At 41.7% G+C, this 16934-nt stretch overlaps 1 protein-coding gene across 2 annotated transcripts; it reads left to right on the forward strand.

Moving 5' to 3' along the window:
* Positions 1–3196: 3196 nt before the first annotated feature.
* SCCPDH (saccharopine dehydrogenase (putative)) lies at positions 3197–16043 on the forward strand. Of its 2 annotated transcripts, XM_053382731.1 has the most exons (12): positions 3198–3513; positions 7099–7211; positions 8878–8958; positions 9341–9470; positions 10163–10212; positions 10974–11104; positions 11336–11453; positions 12006–12125; positions 12207–12263; positions 13532–13643; positions 14297–14378; positions 15063–16043. In XM_053382731.1, the coding sequence occupies exons 1-12, from the start codon at positions 3327–3329 to the stop codon at positions 15166–15168; spliced, it is 1287 nt and encodes a 428-aa protein (XP_053238706.1). In that variant the 5' UTR covers positions 3198–3326; the 3' UTR covers positions 15169–16043. The 2 variants fall into 2 exon arrangements, with proteins under 2 accessions (XP_053238707.1, XP_053238706.1); XM_053382732.1 differs by lacking the exon at positions 12207–12263 and having other exon boundaries at positions 3197–3513.
* The last annotated feature ends 891 nt before the right edge of the window (positions 16044–16934 follow it).

Below are 16934 nucleotides of genomic sequence, written 5' to 3' on the forward strand. Positions count from 1 at the left end.
CTGGTAATTGTTGTTCTCTTTGACATCTGGTGGAAGGGCGTTCCACAGGGAGGGCGCCACTACCGAGAAGGCCCTCTGCCTGGTTCCCTGTAACTTGGCTTCTCACAGTGAGGGAACCGCCAGAAGGCCCTTGGTGCTGGACCTCAGTGTCCGGGTAGAACGATGGGGGTGGAGACGCTCCTTCAGGTATACAGAACCGAGGCCGTTTAGGGCTTTAAAGGTCAGCACCAATACTTTGAATTGTGCTCGGAAACGTACTGGGAGCCAATGTAGGTCTTTTAAGACCGGTGTTATGTGGTCTCGGCGGCTGCTCCCAGACACCAGTCTAGCTGCCGCGTTCTGGATTAGCTGTAGTTTCCGGGTCGCCTTCAAAGGTAGCCCCACGTAGAGCGCATTGCAGTAGTCCAAGTGGGAGATAACCAGAGCATGCACCACTCTGGCGAGGCAGTCCGCAGGCAGATAGGGTCTCAGCCTGTGTACCAGATGGAGCTGGTAAACAGCTGCCCTGGACACAGAATTGACCTGTTCCTCCATGGACAGCTATGAGTCCAGACTGACTCCCAGGCTGCGCACCTGGTCCTTCATGGGCACAGTTACCCCATTCAGGACCAGGGAATCCTCCACACCTGCCCGCCTCCTGTCCCCCAAGAACAGTACTTCTGTCTTGTCAGGATTCAACCTCAATCTGTTAGCCGCCATCCAACCTCCAACCGCCTCCAGGCACTCACACAGGACCTTCACCGCCTTCACTGGTTCTGATTTGAAAGAGAGGTAGAGCTGGGTATCATCCGCATACTGATGAACACCCAGCCCAAACCTCCTGATGATCTCTCCCAGCGGCTGCATATAGATATTGAAAAGCATGGGGGAGAGGACAGAACTCTGAGGCACCCCACAAGTGAGAGCCCAGGGGTCTGAACACTCATCCCCCCCACCACTTTCTGAACGCGGCCCAGGAGGAAGGAGCGGAACCACTGTATCCCAGCTCCCAGATGTCCCAGCTCCCAGATGTCTGATTAAACATGAATTTGTTAAGTTTTGTTTGCAATTTGGACATGGTCTGGTGGGAGCCAAACTGGTAATGTTTGAAATTAATACTTTTGGAACAAGTGTCATTTTAGTTTAGTTCCATAACAGAAAGTTTCATTTTGCTCCAGCATCGTATGCCCATATTTATTGTTTTCCATACTTTGCTATAATTTGTCTGATATGATTTGTTTAAATTATAAGTAATCTGAATACCTGAAACTTTTTCTAGCTATTGGTAAAATGTTGGGAGATTTCCTAAAGTTGCAGGGGAATATGAAAGAACATTACTTCCAATTTTTGAAAATTTTCCTTAAGTTGAGAGACATTCTATACCTTCTAGCATTAACTGGGTCTGATGTATATAAAACAATACTGTCAGCATAAAGTCCCAGAAAGTATTCCTTTCCATTGAAAGTTACACTCTTTCCTGGCAGAATATTGTGTAATCTTGTTGCTGGGGGTTCTATAATTAAAGCAAATAATACCCTTAAATCTTTCTAAATTGTCTGAAGGAACAGGCCATTCCAAAGTGAAACTTGGCAACTGATAGTTAACCTACTGACAGCTTTGTAATGTAAATCTTTACAGCAACCCACGCACTTCCCACATATCCATGGGCTGTAATTTGTTGCACCACCACCTTAATAAATATAGAGACGTTACCCCTAACATTGTAGTTAATTAGTCTTTTACATTTTGAAACTCATCCCAAGAACACTACTGTGAAACTTGCTTGGACTTTCAGAGCATGGTGGGGGCACTTACCCCTGAAATAATGTTTTGTTTACACTGAAGTAGAATTTGACTTCTTTGGCTCAAGATTTTAAAAGCACTTTAGAATGCAATTGCGTTTTTTCTTTTGGAAAAAATGAGTGCAAGGTTATAAGTCTGCAGTTTCTGTCATGCTTCTCTGCCCTTGAAATCTGCAGCAATACAAAGAATATCATATTGGGCAGGTTACTAATACTCTATCCTCCTCTCACTGAGAATATGATCACTGGACCATGGCTGTAGAGAGGATACTACTCCTGCAAAGTGGATACTCTCACATAGGAGTACAGTATTTTACTGTATTGTTGTGTTATTGAGGAAATTATTATAAACATGAGTAGCAGACACAGAACCCCCCAGATGTGTGATTTTGGGGGGGAAATCCTCTAGACCGGATTTTTGGAAATAATTGAATGGAAAAATTTCCTACACAAATGATTTGCAGATTTATAAACTACTTCACAAACACAAGCTACTGAAGCAGTGTGTAAGGTAAATTAGGCTAATGCTGTCTCTCCCAGCTTGTTACTGAGTAAGTTTGCTGTCCCCGTGTCAGTTAAGTAAGTGAGAGAGGTAGCACCCCTCCACCAAAGATGTTTTGGGCTATCCCAAGAATACACACCCCACTACTGGGAGGCTGAATCCCATGATATATCCTGGTATTGTATGTGGTCCAATGCTTCATTTTACAGAAGTCTTTATCTGGCCTGCTGCTTCGAACCCAATTACTGCCCACGTGGGCCTAATTCCAAGACACACTTGTAACATGGCTCTAGACATGACCCTTGGGCACACTTTCTGTACCATGCACCCAAGCATAGCTGCCTATTTGTGCATTAGCTTTTAGCCATAGCTGTCAACTTTTCCCTTTTCTTGCGAGGAATCCTATTTGGAATAAGGGAATTTCCCCTTAAAAAAAGGAAAACGTTGACAGTTTAAGCCCATATTTCCCGAGGTGTTTCCTGTAGAGGGTCCTGTAGAGCTGTTGTGAATGTACTGTATTATTATTGTTGTTATTGCCCTCAGGAAGCGCAGCTCTTGCTTCGAGCCCAACATGCAGCCCTTTTCCCTATCGTCCTCCATTTCGCGGCTATGCCTTCTGCTAGGCAGGGCTGGCGAGGATTTGCAACCGTGCGCCTCGGGCACGAGCACGCACGTCGCCAGAGCCTGCACGTCGCCTCCCAACGCGTGGAGAACGAGACTCTGCCAATCCATTCCCGTCTCCTGAAAACAGGCCTCACGGGGCGTGGCAGCGACGGGTGTGGAAAGAAACAGCCAGGACCAGCCGAGACTGGCGAAGGCCCTGCGCTGGAAACGTGCTGGGGGCGGAGGCCTCTCACGGCGGAGCCGCTGGTGGGCGGGGCGCTGGAAGCGAGTATTGGTCACGTGAGGCTGGTGCGAGAGGGGACCGTTGTCCGCGGCCCCGCCCCCTCCCCATCGGCAGTCGTGGGTTGCCAGCCGTTGCGCAGCGCCTCTCCGCTTCTTCGCCTCGCGCTGTCTGAGCGCGGCGCCTTCTTCGCGTCCCCATGGCGACCGGGCGGCCTTTCGAGGTGGTGGTGTTCGGGGCGTCGGGCTTCACGGGGCAGTACGTGGTCCAGGAGGTGGCGCGGGTGGCCGGTGAGGATGAGCTGCGAGGCTCGCTGCGCTGGGCCGTGGCCGGCAGGAACCGAGAGAAGCTGCAGGCGGCGGTGGATAAGGCGGCCGAGAAGCTGGGTAAGGGAGCGGGCGAGTGGGGGGTGGTTTTTTCTGCTTGGCCCAAGGGCTGCTGCTGCTTTCCCTCAAAATGAGAAGCGGAGTCAGGGGAGGCGTCGCTCCAGGTTGCCCTTCTCAGAGTCAAGCCCCGCCGCGTTCAAGCGAGAGAGAGAGAGAGAGAGCGCCCAGGATGGCGACGTGAGACATTAACTCAGCGACGTGGCCCCGGACCCTGAGCTTAGCCCGATTGCTTCTCTCCAGGGTGGTGGAAGGGAGCGAGCGATAAGGGTGTTCCTAGTGCAGGCGTGTCGAAAGTCCGTTTCGGGGGCCTAATCCGGTCCGCAGGTCGGTTTAATCCGGCCCCTGTGGCAGTTTATTTCTTGGGGTGAAATCCAGAAAAACCTTAACAACTCCAACCCTAAAAAAAGCTCAAGGACTTTGGGGTAAAATCATAAAAAAGCTCAGCAACTTCAATCCTAAAAAAAAAAACTTTGGTTGGCCCTTCACTTCATCAAATCTGGCCCTCTTTGAAAAAAGTGTGGACACCACTGGGGCTAGCTGCTCACTGCAAAACGGCCAGGTTGCCCATGTCAACAGCCTGTCAGGTGCCAGGAAGAGCCCTGCTAGACCAGACCGAAGGACCACCTAGTCTGGCTGCATCTTGTTTCTCTGCAGTGGCCGGACAGGTGACTGCAGAAGCCCACAGGCTTAGAGCCATGACATTCAGCTGTCAGGACCAGAACTGTAGCTAGGTGATCTTGCACCCCTGGCAGAACCATCCAGATTGCGCCCCCTAGCCATGGACAAATTAGCTCTTCTTTTCGCCTCTCCTCCAACCCCCCCCCCAATTCAATTCACTCTCTATTTAAAACCATTTCTTATGAGGCAATAATCAATATTTGCATTTATAGACATATTTTTAGCTGATTTTGTGCCCACCATCACCTGCGCCCCTGGCGGGGGCCCATCTCACCACCTCCTTGTTATGGCCCTGGTCATGACCAGTAGTTGCTGATAGACAGGATGGGCCCATGCAGGATAGGCCTAATTCTCTTTTGGAGCTATGTGAACGGGTGGTGGTTCCTCCCATCTTACTGATCCAGGGCAGGTGAGTGTGTAGGGAGCATATCACTGTGCAGCCGTTCTCTCCCGAGTTCAAGCAAGCAGGAGGATTTCCATCCCATTTAAGGGCAGGGGTGATGATAGCAGACTATTACAAATCTGATCTAGATAATAACCCTTCCAAGTCCAAAGGGCATTGCAGTTTTTGTTGTGCTTATTCTCACAGCAACTTTAGCTGGGAAGTTGCCATTGTTTGCAGAAGGGTATTGGCAGGGCGACCCTAACCCCCAACAAAGAGGCCTGTGTATCTCCTGTGTAAATTAAGCTGTTTCCTAACTGCTTCTAGCAGGGGTGTGGGCAGGGTAAGCCTTACTCTTAGATTTTTGTGGGGTGAATTAGTTGCACCTTTATTTTTGGTGCTGTAAGTTACACTGAGCTCAAGCTCCAAGCTCTATGAGCGAGACCAAATGAGTTAGGATGCTTTGCAATTTTCCACCCTTAACACACTCCTTTGTGCCTTCCACGCCAGCTTTCCTTACTCCAGCATAGCTTTCTCAGTCTATGTAAATTGTTACTCCAGGGTAAGCCCATCAGGCTATAGGAAAGGAAGAGATGGGACTGCACAGTGTTCTCATCAGCTCCTATATAAACAGCAACTTCCCTCCCCCAACTGTCTGTCAGGCTGAGAGAGAGGGGGAAATGTAACTGCAGATCCTCTCCATCAGCTCTGCTGAAAGAACAGCAACGTTTGACTCCTCGCCAAATTTTTCAATTCTTGCTGCTCATTGCAGAGTTTCTGTAACTAAGAATTATTGCCTGAGCTTGCTTTTTTCCTACTCCTTCCCAGCCCCTTTTCCTGTTGTGTCATGTCTCTTTCATTGTGAGCCTGAGGGCAAGGACTGACTTTTCTTTGCAAGCCACTCTGGCATCAAGAGAGTAGGATAAATATGCTTGATAATAATAATTTATGCTCATTTATGGCTGGCAACTGGGGTGATGGGACGGTGCACAATGTGCTAACCTCTCCCACCCATTTTACCTGGGGATTAGGCTTGCACTGTGAAACCAAGAATTTGTGATATGGCCATAGAAGAGGGGGATATTGAACCCAAGTTTGCCAAACCCAGGTGGATGGTGCTGTTTGTGATACATATTTTTCACTGCGAAGGGTTTTTTGTTTCCTTTTTTCCTGACTAACAACCGGAATGTTTCCATGACTTAAATTTGTAGCTTCAGGGAGCAATTCTAGCACCCATCTGGGAGCAGCAGGACTGGACTGGCTGCAAAGCCATTACCACTTCTGCAATTCTGCTACTTACGTTCGCAAGGGCAGAAGCAGCTTCATTACATGTTTTCCTTTGTCGTCTTTAGGCAGGCATTTCAGTTGGGCACAGGGAAGGTCTATTGACTGTAGCTGGACCAGTTTAAAATCTAGTGGATCATTGGCCAGCACAACCGGTCCTCTTTCCCACTCTAGAAAAGTTTGTTTCAGGGGTTTCTGCTTGTTGGTGCTAGCAGTGATTTCTGCCCAGCCATGGTTTTGATAAGGACCTCTGCAGTTGTGGAAGTCCCCCACCAATGGAGTCAGGCAGCGCTAAGTGGAGAGGCACCTCTGCTACATCCAAACATCCTCCGCAGTGTATTGGGGCCTTGTATCACCATGTTAGTTGCATACATGGGCCCATTTCTTGTTTAAAATGTCAGCTTTTTTGTGTTCTTTGTCATTTTGTGATAGTGTGAGTTCTTTAGTTCTTGCTGTTTCAGACATTGTGCTTCTCCAACTATTAATTGTTACTTTGTCCTGACTTGTATATGCTAGCCTTTTCTAGTTAGAGGTTCCCACGCTTGGTCGGTATAACTGAGTTGAGCATTGTTTCAGATTTCTTAGCCCACACAATTTTTATTGTGAAAATGCTTGTTGGTTTATTAATGTGTTTCAGTTGACACTTGTTGCATTCTTTTGCTTTATAGCCCAAGGCCTTCTAGAGCTGGGAAAATGTATTGGTTCTGATATTGCATGAATAAATGCAGTCTTGGAAAAAGGTTGTGTGGTGCTGAGGTTGCTAAGTTAAAACGTGCGTAAGGGGGGAAACCCTATTGAAACTTATCTTTAAAACCAGAGTTGTTGCTCATTCTAAGCCAATGACTAAAATAAAATGTCATAGTGATAATCTTGTGACACACACTTACATGGTTGACTTGCTGCATTGTATTTCTCTTAAATAGTTTTCAATAATTTCTTGAGATTTTTCTGGTCATATTTTGTGGCAAGAAGTCCCATCTTCCAATTTGCACAATTGTTTTAGACTGAAAAAGCATATTTGGGGGGTGGATGTTTGAATTTGTATCAGAACAAAGTAACCTATTTTGCAAATGTACTGTAGTTGAAAAAATAAAGGATTTTAAAATGACCTGGGTTTGATCCATTCATCTAATAATTCATAACTAAATAATGAAGATTAAGAAAAAGCAATGTGTATATTAGAGAGCAATTATTATACAGTGCCAGGCTGCTTTTATAACATTTCTCTTTTACATTTTCAGGAAAGACAGAGCTGAAGTCAGAAGTTGGCATAATACTGTGTGATGTCAGTGATCCATCCTCTCTTGCTAATATGGCTAAACAAGCTGCTATTGTTCTGAACTGTGTAGGCCCAGTAAGTATTTTCTTCTTTTGGAAAATGAATAAGTAAAAAATTCCCATGATACTAAAAGCTTTAAAAATGAAGATTCAATATATTGCAATATTTTTATTACCTTAGCAAACATTGAAAAAGAAATCTTTTCAAAGTATGTCAACCAAAATATTTTCTGAATGAATAAAAGTTAAAGGGGCAACTCTGCTGTTTGCCATTGTGAAACAAAGGCATATATTAATCCTATATTTTTACTTATTAATTTATAATGTTTGTATCACTCTTCTATAGTGGTGATCAGATATTAAAAATAATTATGAGGCAGTTGTTATCAGAAAGGGTTGTAATTTGACAGTGTTGTTTGGCATTTGAAGTACAGTAATCTCTCTGTTTACACAAGGGGTCAGTTCCAAGGGTTATATGTGCAGGCAAAAATTGTGTATAGTCAAACTCATGGAGCTGCCCCACAGCTAGCAGGTGAGAGGGAGGGAGAGCGCACCCCCAGTATTCCCAGAGTCTGCACACTGAGCAGGTCTTGCCCAGCAAGCAAGGCCAAGTGCTTAAAAGCTCTTTTCATGCCAGAGTGCTTGGGTTATTCAGTGTGAAAAGAGCTTTCAAACTCTCTGCCATGCTTGCTGGACAAGACCCGTTCTGTGTGCTGGCCCTGGAAGGGTAGTTCATGCAAGATTTTGCATCCTAGAGGCAGCCTGCACGCCCAGCAGGCCTTGCCCAGCAAGCCAGGCAGAGAGCTTAAAATCTCTTTCTGTGCTAGGTAACCCAAGTAAGCCTGATGTGAGAAAAGCTTTTAAGCTTTCTACTTTGCTTGGAACTTGACTTGCGTGATTTCACTCAGCCCACCTTCAGCTACAATGGTTGAAATTGTGCAAGTCAGATGTGCATAAAATGAGGGATTATTCTGGTTTGACCTTGTGAAATAGGCTTATGCCCAGCCCTCATTAGCAGATATTAAGACGGTGAAGTAACTTCATTAAATAGGTTCGAATGTGGGCAGAGTGATTCCTAGTTTCACCATTCCACGACTACATATTTGCAAGCTTAGAAATCAGCAATAAGGGCCTGGCAGTCCTTCGAGGCCATTGTAAAATGTACAAGACTGTATTAATAATAGCAGCTGAACCAGTTCAGTTTGTTTCTTGACTCTTAACCCAGTGTGTATAGTGAACATCTAAATAATTCTTGCCATAATTAATTTCTCTCTGTTTATACCAATTATACTTGCAGTTATTAAGTAAAGCAAATAGCTGATAAATTGCTGTATGTGGAAAATATGCTGCTGCTTTCCCCCAAAACAGTGCCTATTGCAGCTGTGTGTGGTGAGGCTGTGGGAAGGCAGATGAAGAGGAAGGGATTGTTGCTTCATTCTCAGTTGCAAAGTTCTGCCAGCTCATTAAATCTAGAGCAAAGGTTAATAACTGAAACGTGCATGCTGTAGTTGTGGTAGAGGAGGTAGGAAAGGATTGCATGCAGAGGGAGATGTTTCTTAAAATCTGAATGCGAATTAAATAGTTTTAATCATTGTGTTTATTGATTAAAATTTCATTAGAAATTAAAATTGCTTTACATAACCTTGTTCAAATATGTACACATAGTGAGATAACTTACTGTCTTTATTAAAGTAGCATAGTATAATTTATGAAAGTAGTAATTGTTTTATTTCTTCTTATAGTACAGGTTTTTTGGTGAGCCTGTGGTGAAAGCTTGTGTTGAGAATGGTACAAGCTGTATCGACATCAGTGGAGAGCCTCAGGTATGAGAAACTGAGAAAACAAGCTAGATTCGCAATTGTATTAAGACATTATTCATATTTGCACATCTTACCATCATGCAGGAATTTTTTTTTTGTGTCCAACTTTGTGATACTGCCCTTGAATAGCAGCTCCTGCACCATCCTAAGTATCAGCAGTCAGGGATGCTGAGTTTGCTTGTGGTGGGTCCCGCCCCCCCCCCCCGTCATCCATCTCAATAAATGTTTTGATAATAATATAATAACCTTACGTAATGTTGCAAAATGGAGCATCAGCCACTGAATATAGTGCCAGTGACACAGCTATGAAAGTTATCATCTTTGCTTGAACATTGAGAGAGAATATTATCTATTTTTCAGTACAATGTTGTTTCATTTCTTTCAGTTCCTGGAAGGAATGTATCTGAATTACAATGACAAAGCTGCAGAAAAGGGAGTGTATATTATTGGAAGCTGTGGCTTTGACTCTATCCCAGCAGATATGGGAGTATTGTACACCAGAAACTCTTTGAAAGGTGACTCTTAAACTTAATGACAATTTTAATATGTGGTGCAGAAATTATTTTCCTTGTGGAGGGTTAAAATGATATCTGAGTGGTTAGGAACAATAATATGCTCTGCATTCTGCTTCTTCTGTAATTCTTCACAAGGACTGATGTTGCTACAAAATATTTGTTATAGTTACCACAATCCTGCTGTATTAAGCTATGCAGTTATAAATATCTTCAGTTACCATCATCTTAAAATAATGTACATCAATCAGTCTTTGTGTTGCATTAGCAAAAAACAAAAACTTGGAGCTTATGCTCCTTAATGGAATGGAGTACGGAGCTAGAAAGGGATGTAGAAATAACACAGACCGCTCCATTTCTGTAGTGAGTTGCTGGCACACATCCCAAGTAAAAACAGGGCTTGTTATGGCCTATGGAGATTTTTCCCACGTCTAAAGTGTACTTGATTAGAAGTTGCATAATTCTGGAAATACTATCATTTAAATAGGTTGTATGTGACTTAAAACTAGGTGGCAGGTTCAGTACTGATAGAATCTCAAATGAAATGATGAGCAAGCTGTTGCTTCTCAGTACAGGATTTCCAATGTGTCCTGGTATCTTCATTTATCTGATGCCATGACAGCCTGAGTATAAACTGCTGTTTAATTCTTTGTTACAACCACACTTAATGATTAATTCTCTTCCCCCGCCCCAAGGTACATTAACTGCAGTTGAAAGTTTCCTGACTGTAAAATCTGGACCAGAGGTTGGTTGATTTCTTGATTAGCTAAGTTTATTGTAGGTACTTATCATATAGACAATATAAAAATAAATTATTACATTGGCTGTTGTATCGGTAGTGGTAGCCTACAAAACTGTCAGACAGAAGAACATCACTCTTTAATGCTTGTTCTGTTGTAGCACTTCTAGTACTCAAGTAATGCAATACCAGTTTGATAGCCTTACCTAAGCATATGCTTTCTGTTACGTGGTAAGAAATTGCTTTATTGCTGATATTGGGTAGATAGCTACTTAACATTTGTTAAAAATAAGTGATTGGGAAGGTGCAGACAATAACAATATTTTATAACACTGTTGGAGGAGGAGTAGATGCAATATTAAACTCAGCCCAGTCTAGTAAGACACATCCTTGAGCAGAAACAGGTTACTTTCTGTCTATGCAAACGGTTTTTGTGGGGTGAAAATCCTGCAGACATACATGCTGTGTTCTCATTAGTGCTTCACACAGCTAGCCAGATTAGTCTAGACATCACTAGAATGCACTCACACTCCTGCTTCCTACAGCAGACGATAAATGCCATAGGAGCAGACACACTAATCTTTGTGAGGGGACAGGAAAATGGTCATGCTTAGGATCAAGTATATAGCTTTCAGCTATACTTTTCAGCTATACTTTGATTTAGTCACTGAATCAGGTGTATAAGTAAGGTATGTTTTCATTATTGTGGCTAATGGTATAGATGTGTTGTGAGTATAGTATATTGAATTAACATAACATTTTAACAGGGTTCCTGCATTCATGATGGGACCTGGAAATCAGCTATACATGGCTTTGCAGATCAAGGCAGTCTGAAAAAAATTCGAAGGCAAATAGGACACAAACCCCTTCCAGTGACTGGAAGAAAGCTTAAGAGAAGGTATACTACTTTTGTGGATTAGAATTTATTGTTTACGTAGCTCAGAAGATGTTTCCAGAAGGAATGTAAGGTAAGGAAAATTGTAGGTGCCTTACATTTTCATGAAAGGAAGCATTCTGGTAGAATTTCTTTATACAGATTTATGTGCTTGAAAGGACAGGTAGATAGTGCCTTGTCTGAAACACACTTTGCCAAGCTTTGTTTTAATTGTCCTGACTTCTGTTTTTGCAGAGGTGCACTGTTTTACAGTAACGAACTTAAACAATATTCCATTCCGTTCATGGGATCAGATGTCTCTGTAGTAAAACGAACTCAGCACTATTTGCACACAGACCTGAAAGAAACACCTGTAAGTTTACTTAAACATCTATTTTAAAGAATGTCCTATCATCAGTGAAATCTTTGAATCTGATAATGTGAAACTTGCAATAATATGCATAGGTGCCTGAGGGGAAACCATATTGAATTCATGTGCCTAACACTGCAAAGATTGCATGCCTGTGCTACTTTATGAGCTTCTGGGAAATCTTATTACTGCTGAATGTCTGTCACCACTGCCACTTATGTGGGGAATATTCATGTAGCTCTCTGAAATGGGAAAAAGTGTCAAACAGCAAGGCTGTCATCACTCCTTCTGCAATGGTGCCACATGATAACGTATTTGTGTTACTGTAATTGTAGTACTAAAAGAAAATTGTATTTCTTTTAATGCCTCCAGCTGCTCTTACAATGCCCACAGTTAAAGCTAGCAATCATATCTAGCCTATTTCTGGATTTATTATTTGTCACCTAAGCAAGGCTTGGTTGTTTGTGAATTGTTGTTCTTTAAGATCTGTATTCTGGAACAGTTTATACATAAACTGGCAGGTTTTCATTGATAAAAAATTTCTCTTCTTTTCAGGTGCAGTATGCTGCTTACGCGACTGTGGGTGGTCTTGGAACTGTTATTAAGCTAATGTTTGCTGGCCTTTTATTTTTAATGCTTGTGAAATTCAACTTTGGAAGAAAGCTCCTGCTAAAAGTAGGTTTTGTTTTAAATACTTTGGAAGCTTGATCCCCCCCCCCATTATTCTGGAATTTATTATGGGTTGTCTTATTTCAGTATCCCGCATTTTTTTCTGGGGGACATTTCACAAAGGAAGGACCAACAGAAAAACAGGTAACTACTTTTGTTCTTAGGTGATTGTATTTCTGATGTGACCGTTTTCTACATAATTACAGTGTCACAGGACTAGCTTACTAATTGCAGCAATGGAAAATTCCTTAATTCTATGTGAGATTGTAGATTAAATACTGGGAAAATTGTGGAGGAGGAGGCATCTTGGGGTCTTTCAAGCGGAATGGGTAAAGGAAAGGGATAATGGGTAGTCTGATGTAGAGTATAATAAGCCCACAATTTACGCTGAGGTTACATTCCAAGGATTGCGCATGAAGCCAAAATAGTGTACAGTCAAAACCCATAGAGTTCAATGGTGGGTGGGATTGTCAAAGTCATTTTTTCCAATGCTGCACCCTTTTCATTTTTTAATAATTATTTTGCCAAGCGCATAAAGCTGAATATGCACAAGTTTAATGTGCTTACGTTGAGGGCTTACTGTTCTAATATTGGGACACTGTGAATATTGAAGTAAATGTTCAGCAGACATGTTTAACCCATGTATAGCAATAGGTTCTCAGGTGAGCACTAGGAGAACAAGTGAACAGTAGTCCTCCTGTTGCTTGAAGGCAGGAAAATGGCATCACTCCAACAGAATCTTTGACCCACCCTTTTCTTGGGGTGACAGTTTGTTTTCCTGCCTTGTTTGAAGTGGACCTATCTTGCTCGTGCTATTCTGGCCTTCCCTTGTTGTTCAACAGCTTGCGAAATTTTGTGGTGTGTATGTTGGGTGAGTGTGTGTGCGGTGAATCTTTCCTTGTGTTGGATCCAGTCCTTACAGTCTTCAATGAAAGTTGACTGGAAAAAAATCTCAGCTTAAATCTGAAACCCATATCTACTCTATTCAGACTATGAACCTTTTCTACCTACTTTTGCAGTTTCTTATTCAGAAACTAGCTTAAAAGCAGTATTTGAGACCAAACTTGTAGCAGGACCACTGAGATAATTTTAACTTTATGAAGGTTAAATGACAATATGAGAGTGCTGGATTGGATTATAGCAAAGACAGTCTGGAACCTCAAATTTATTTTATGGGTGGTAAATACCACACTTTTTGCAGAGCAAGTCACACTGTATTCAAATAACTGGCTTATTTTGCATAACATTTTACAGTGGGTTTTTTTGTACACAAACTACTCCCTCAACTTTGGTTGTAGTTCACTGTAGCTAAACTGGGCTGAAATTCAGTGGTATAAGCAGTAATGTGTTTTCAATAGAAACTGGCATAGCCTAGAGATTTGATGCTGTTTCTTTCTTGTCTTTTGAATTAGATGGAAGAGTCATCCTTTGAAATGACTTTTTTTGGTGAGGGATACAGAACACAAGATGATTTACAGCTGGGCAAACCAAATGTTAAAATCTGCACCCAAGTAAAGGGACCAGGTATAGCAAATTTTGTATAACGATATACCTTCACATATCATAGGTTTTGTACCAGATTTGCTCAGATGCCCTTCCTGTTTAGGGGCTTTTTGAGGAAGGTTTGGCTGCTTTATATGAAATGCTTTCAATTTAGCTGAGCACATAGTGGTGCTGTTTGATTCTGATTATACTGTGATTTGTGATTGAAAAAGGCAGATGATTGCTTTATGTACTGCTCATAAGGTTATTGGAAGATTTAGATTGTGTGTGTTACTGTTGCATGCTTATTTAGTTTATATACTTGCTGAAAATAAAGCAAATGGTACATACAGGTACAGCCCTGGGAGGGGAATGCTAGCTAGATGGTACTGGCCCAGTGTTTAGGGAGATGTTTAATCTTGAATCAAAGGTAATTCTAGAAATGATAGAAACTGAAGTAATTTTATTTGTATGCTGCCTTTCCACAGTTCAACCCCACACTCAAGGCAGTTTACAACATGAAAAAGTATGTAACTGCAACATAACAGAAGTAGTCATAAACAATAAATAAAAGGTCAAAAAATACACAGCCTTGCTGAACAATTTCCACCCTCCCCCCAAGAAAAACTCCCCAGCCCAAGAGTCAAAATGATGAGTGTAATTGAAGTGTTTTCCCCTCCCGCATATTTTTGTAGAGGCTGGCTACGTTGCTACACCCATTGCAATGGTTCAGGCAGCTGTGGCACTTCTGAAGGACAAGCCTTCTCTTCCTAAAAAGTAAGTCTTAATTTTCTTGATGTGAAATAGCTTACACTTTCAGGGTTCCTAGCAGCCTTTAAATTATTTGGCTGTAATAGTACTGTATCTGATTTCTTTCTTTAAAAAAAAATCTTTGTATTCTTACCATTTCATTCGTTTACCATTCCCGATTCTTTGGGAGGAAGGATGGGATACAATTGAATAAATAATATATTAGCATGAAAGTAAGCATCAAAGTGATTGAAAGCACTACACAGTTCTATGGTGTAGTAACTTCCTTTTCTCTCACTTTGTCAGCCAGCATTTGCATTAAAAGCATTAAACTTTCTCTCACGCTGAGTTATTGCAAACATGTGAAAAAGTGCTTGAGTGATAATGCCATTATATCTCCAAATGACCTTAATTCATGTTGTAAGGTGCAAGCTTTAGGTCATTTAATGGTTTGTAAATCACAATATTTATTAAGAAATAGTAAAATTTAATGTCAAGTTCAGTATTAAAAACTATAACCAAGTATTTCAATCAGTTACATTATTAAGCTTTTCTATGCATAGTTCATGAATTAACTTAAACATTTGTTGAAGGTTCACAGGGGGGAGTGGAACTTAACTATCCCATTTTCAGTAAGTATTTGTTCATAATAAGTGTTAAGCTTGCTCGCAGCTACATGTCACTAACCCCAGATGTGTGGCTGTTTTACAGGGGTGGTGTCTATTCTCCTGGGGCTGCATTCTCCAATACAAAACTTATTGACAGGCTCAAGCAGCATGGAATTGAGTTTTCTGTTATTAGCCAGCCTGAAGTCTGAAACAAGAAAAAACATCCTGAAGGCTGCATGACCAACAAATCTTTGAATGGTACTTGTATACCAAAAAGATCAGCTACAAATGGTTGCTAAATTTAATAAAATACTGACATAATCTTATGTAATGTGAAAACATGCTTCATATTGTTGCTCAAAATGGAAGTAAGACTGAACTTTTATTACTGGAAATGCGCACTGTAGCACAGCAATAGTTAAATGAAAAGAAAACTATATTAATAGTGCTAAATAATAGTGCTTTTTAGAATCAAGGGCTTGACTGAACTAGCTGTGGTAACTAAAAAAATCAGTAACAAATTACAACAGTATTTTTATTCAGAATTGTGAAAGTTGACTTTACTATAAAATCTGTGCCTTAACCAATTAATTCCCTATGAAGATCAGTAATGAGAAAGCAAACTGAAAAAGCAAAAGGGTGTCTTCAGTAAGTTTGAGTAAGTTGTGTGGGCATTCCTTCAGACAGGTTTCCCTAGCCTGCTATACCTTGTCACAATTAATACTGTAATCTACACTCATATAGACTGGGATCAAGTCCCCTTGACAAATGCAATTTCTGATTAAACATAGTTCTCGTCACTAATGGAACCAATTCATTATGCTTAAGTTAGGTCTCATGGTACTTAGCTAGACTCTGCCTGCAATGTTTTTTCAATATGAGCTTGGTGGAGGGGAGCGTAGTAATATTCTTGCTTAAATTGGTAGCTTCATTGCATACCTGATCAGTTAACATTCCTTTCCTGTGTACTGAGACATCCTCAAGGCAGGGGAAATATGTCATTGTGAAAGGAAGAAAGATTTCTAGCACTTATTAATTCCCTTTGTTCTCATTTTTCAGTGTAATAAAAGAGGGTTACAAATTTGCTTGGTTTCTGTTTAACTCAACACAGATCACTGTACTTAAAAGTCAACCATTTTAATTAGCATTATCTAATGTGCTTAGAATAAACTATGCCTTAAGCAATAATCCACTGTCAATTTAGTAGACCATGTAATGGAAGGAGAATACAAGTTAAGTCCCTCTTTTAAGCCCAAATTACAGGTAGGGTGCTAAGGGTATTGCATATAACAGCAAGGGCCCTTTTCTGTAAATGATTTTCTGCTTTTACCTTTTAGCTGCTCTAGCCTCCCCTCCACACATTGCTACCTTCAGGAGCATGGGGCTGTTTTAAGGAACATAAGAGGACATCCAGGTCGTGGTTTGTTGGAAATAAAACTGCACCATCCCAAATAATGTGACATGCTCCTTAAAAATAAAATTTTACTAAAACTGAAGCAGAGCATCACCCCTACCCCAATTACATTCCCAAGTGTTTTTCAATTAACTAGCAGGAAGTGCACAGGACTGCCCAGGTACTTTTAGAAACCAAAAAATACTGTGATTTTTAAATGGCTCATGCAATTTGTGAGTTTGGACTCGGGACACCAAAAATCAGGTGAAATCATATTATGGTCCAATGGTTAGAACAAAATTGTGCACAGCACCCAAACAGTGGCAGAGACAGCCATCCACACCTCAGGAACCCTTGTGCTTGAATTTTGTGACAACACCTCAAGAGGCAGAAAACCTAGACCAATAAATGTCACGCCAAAGTCACATTTCAGTCCGCCACCTTGATTCAAAATGGTACCTGGTGTCCAAATGGCGGTATAAACTACTACCTCCCCCCTCAAAAACCCTTGTGCCACGTTTGGCGCCCCTATATTGAGAAGTGTCCTAACATAGGGAACAAAGAAGTGGATAAATGACTTTT

The sequence above is a fragment of the Podarcis raffonei genome, chromosome 3 (assembly GCF_027172205.1).
Source record: "Podarcis raffonei isolate rPodRaf1 chromosome 3, rPodRaf1.pri, whole genome shotgun sequence".
In the NCBI taxonomy this organism is placed as follows: domain Eukaryota; kingdom Metazoa; phylum Chordata; class Lepidosauria; order Squamata; family Lacertidae; genus Podarcis; species Podarcis raffonei.

Excerpts from the sequence above, each read along its gene's own strand:
- SCCPDH (XM_053382731.1), top strand. The coding sequence starts at position 3,327 with ATGGCGACCGGGCGGCCTTTCGAGGTGGTGGTGTTCGGGGCGTCGGGC. Across the intron at positions 7,212-8,877 it reads TTCTGAACTGTGTAGGCCCA|TACAGGTTTTTTGGTGAGCC; the intron begins GTAAGTATTTTC and ends TTCTTCTTATAG. Across the intron at positions 11,454-12,005 it reads CAGACCTGAAAGAAACACCT|GTGCAGTATGCTGCTTACGC; the intron begins GTAAGTTTACTT and ends TCTTCTTTTCAG.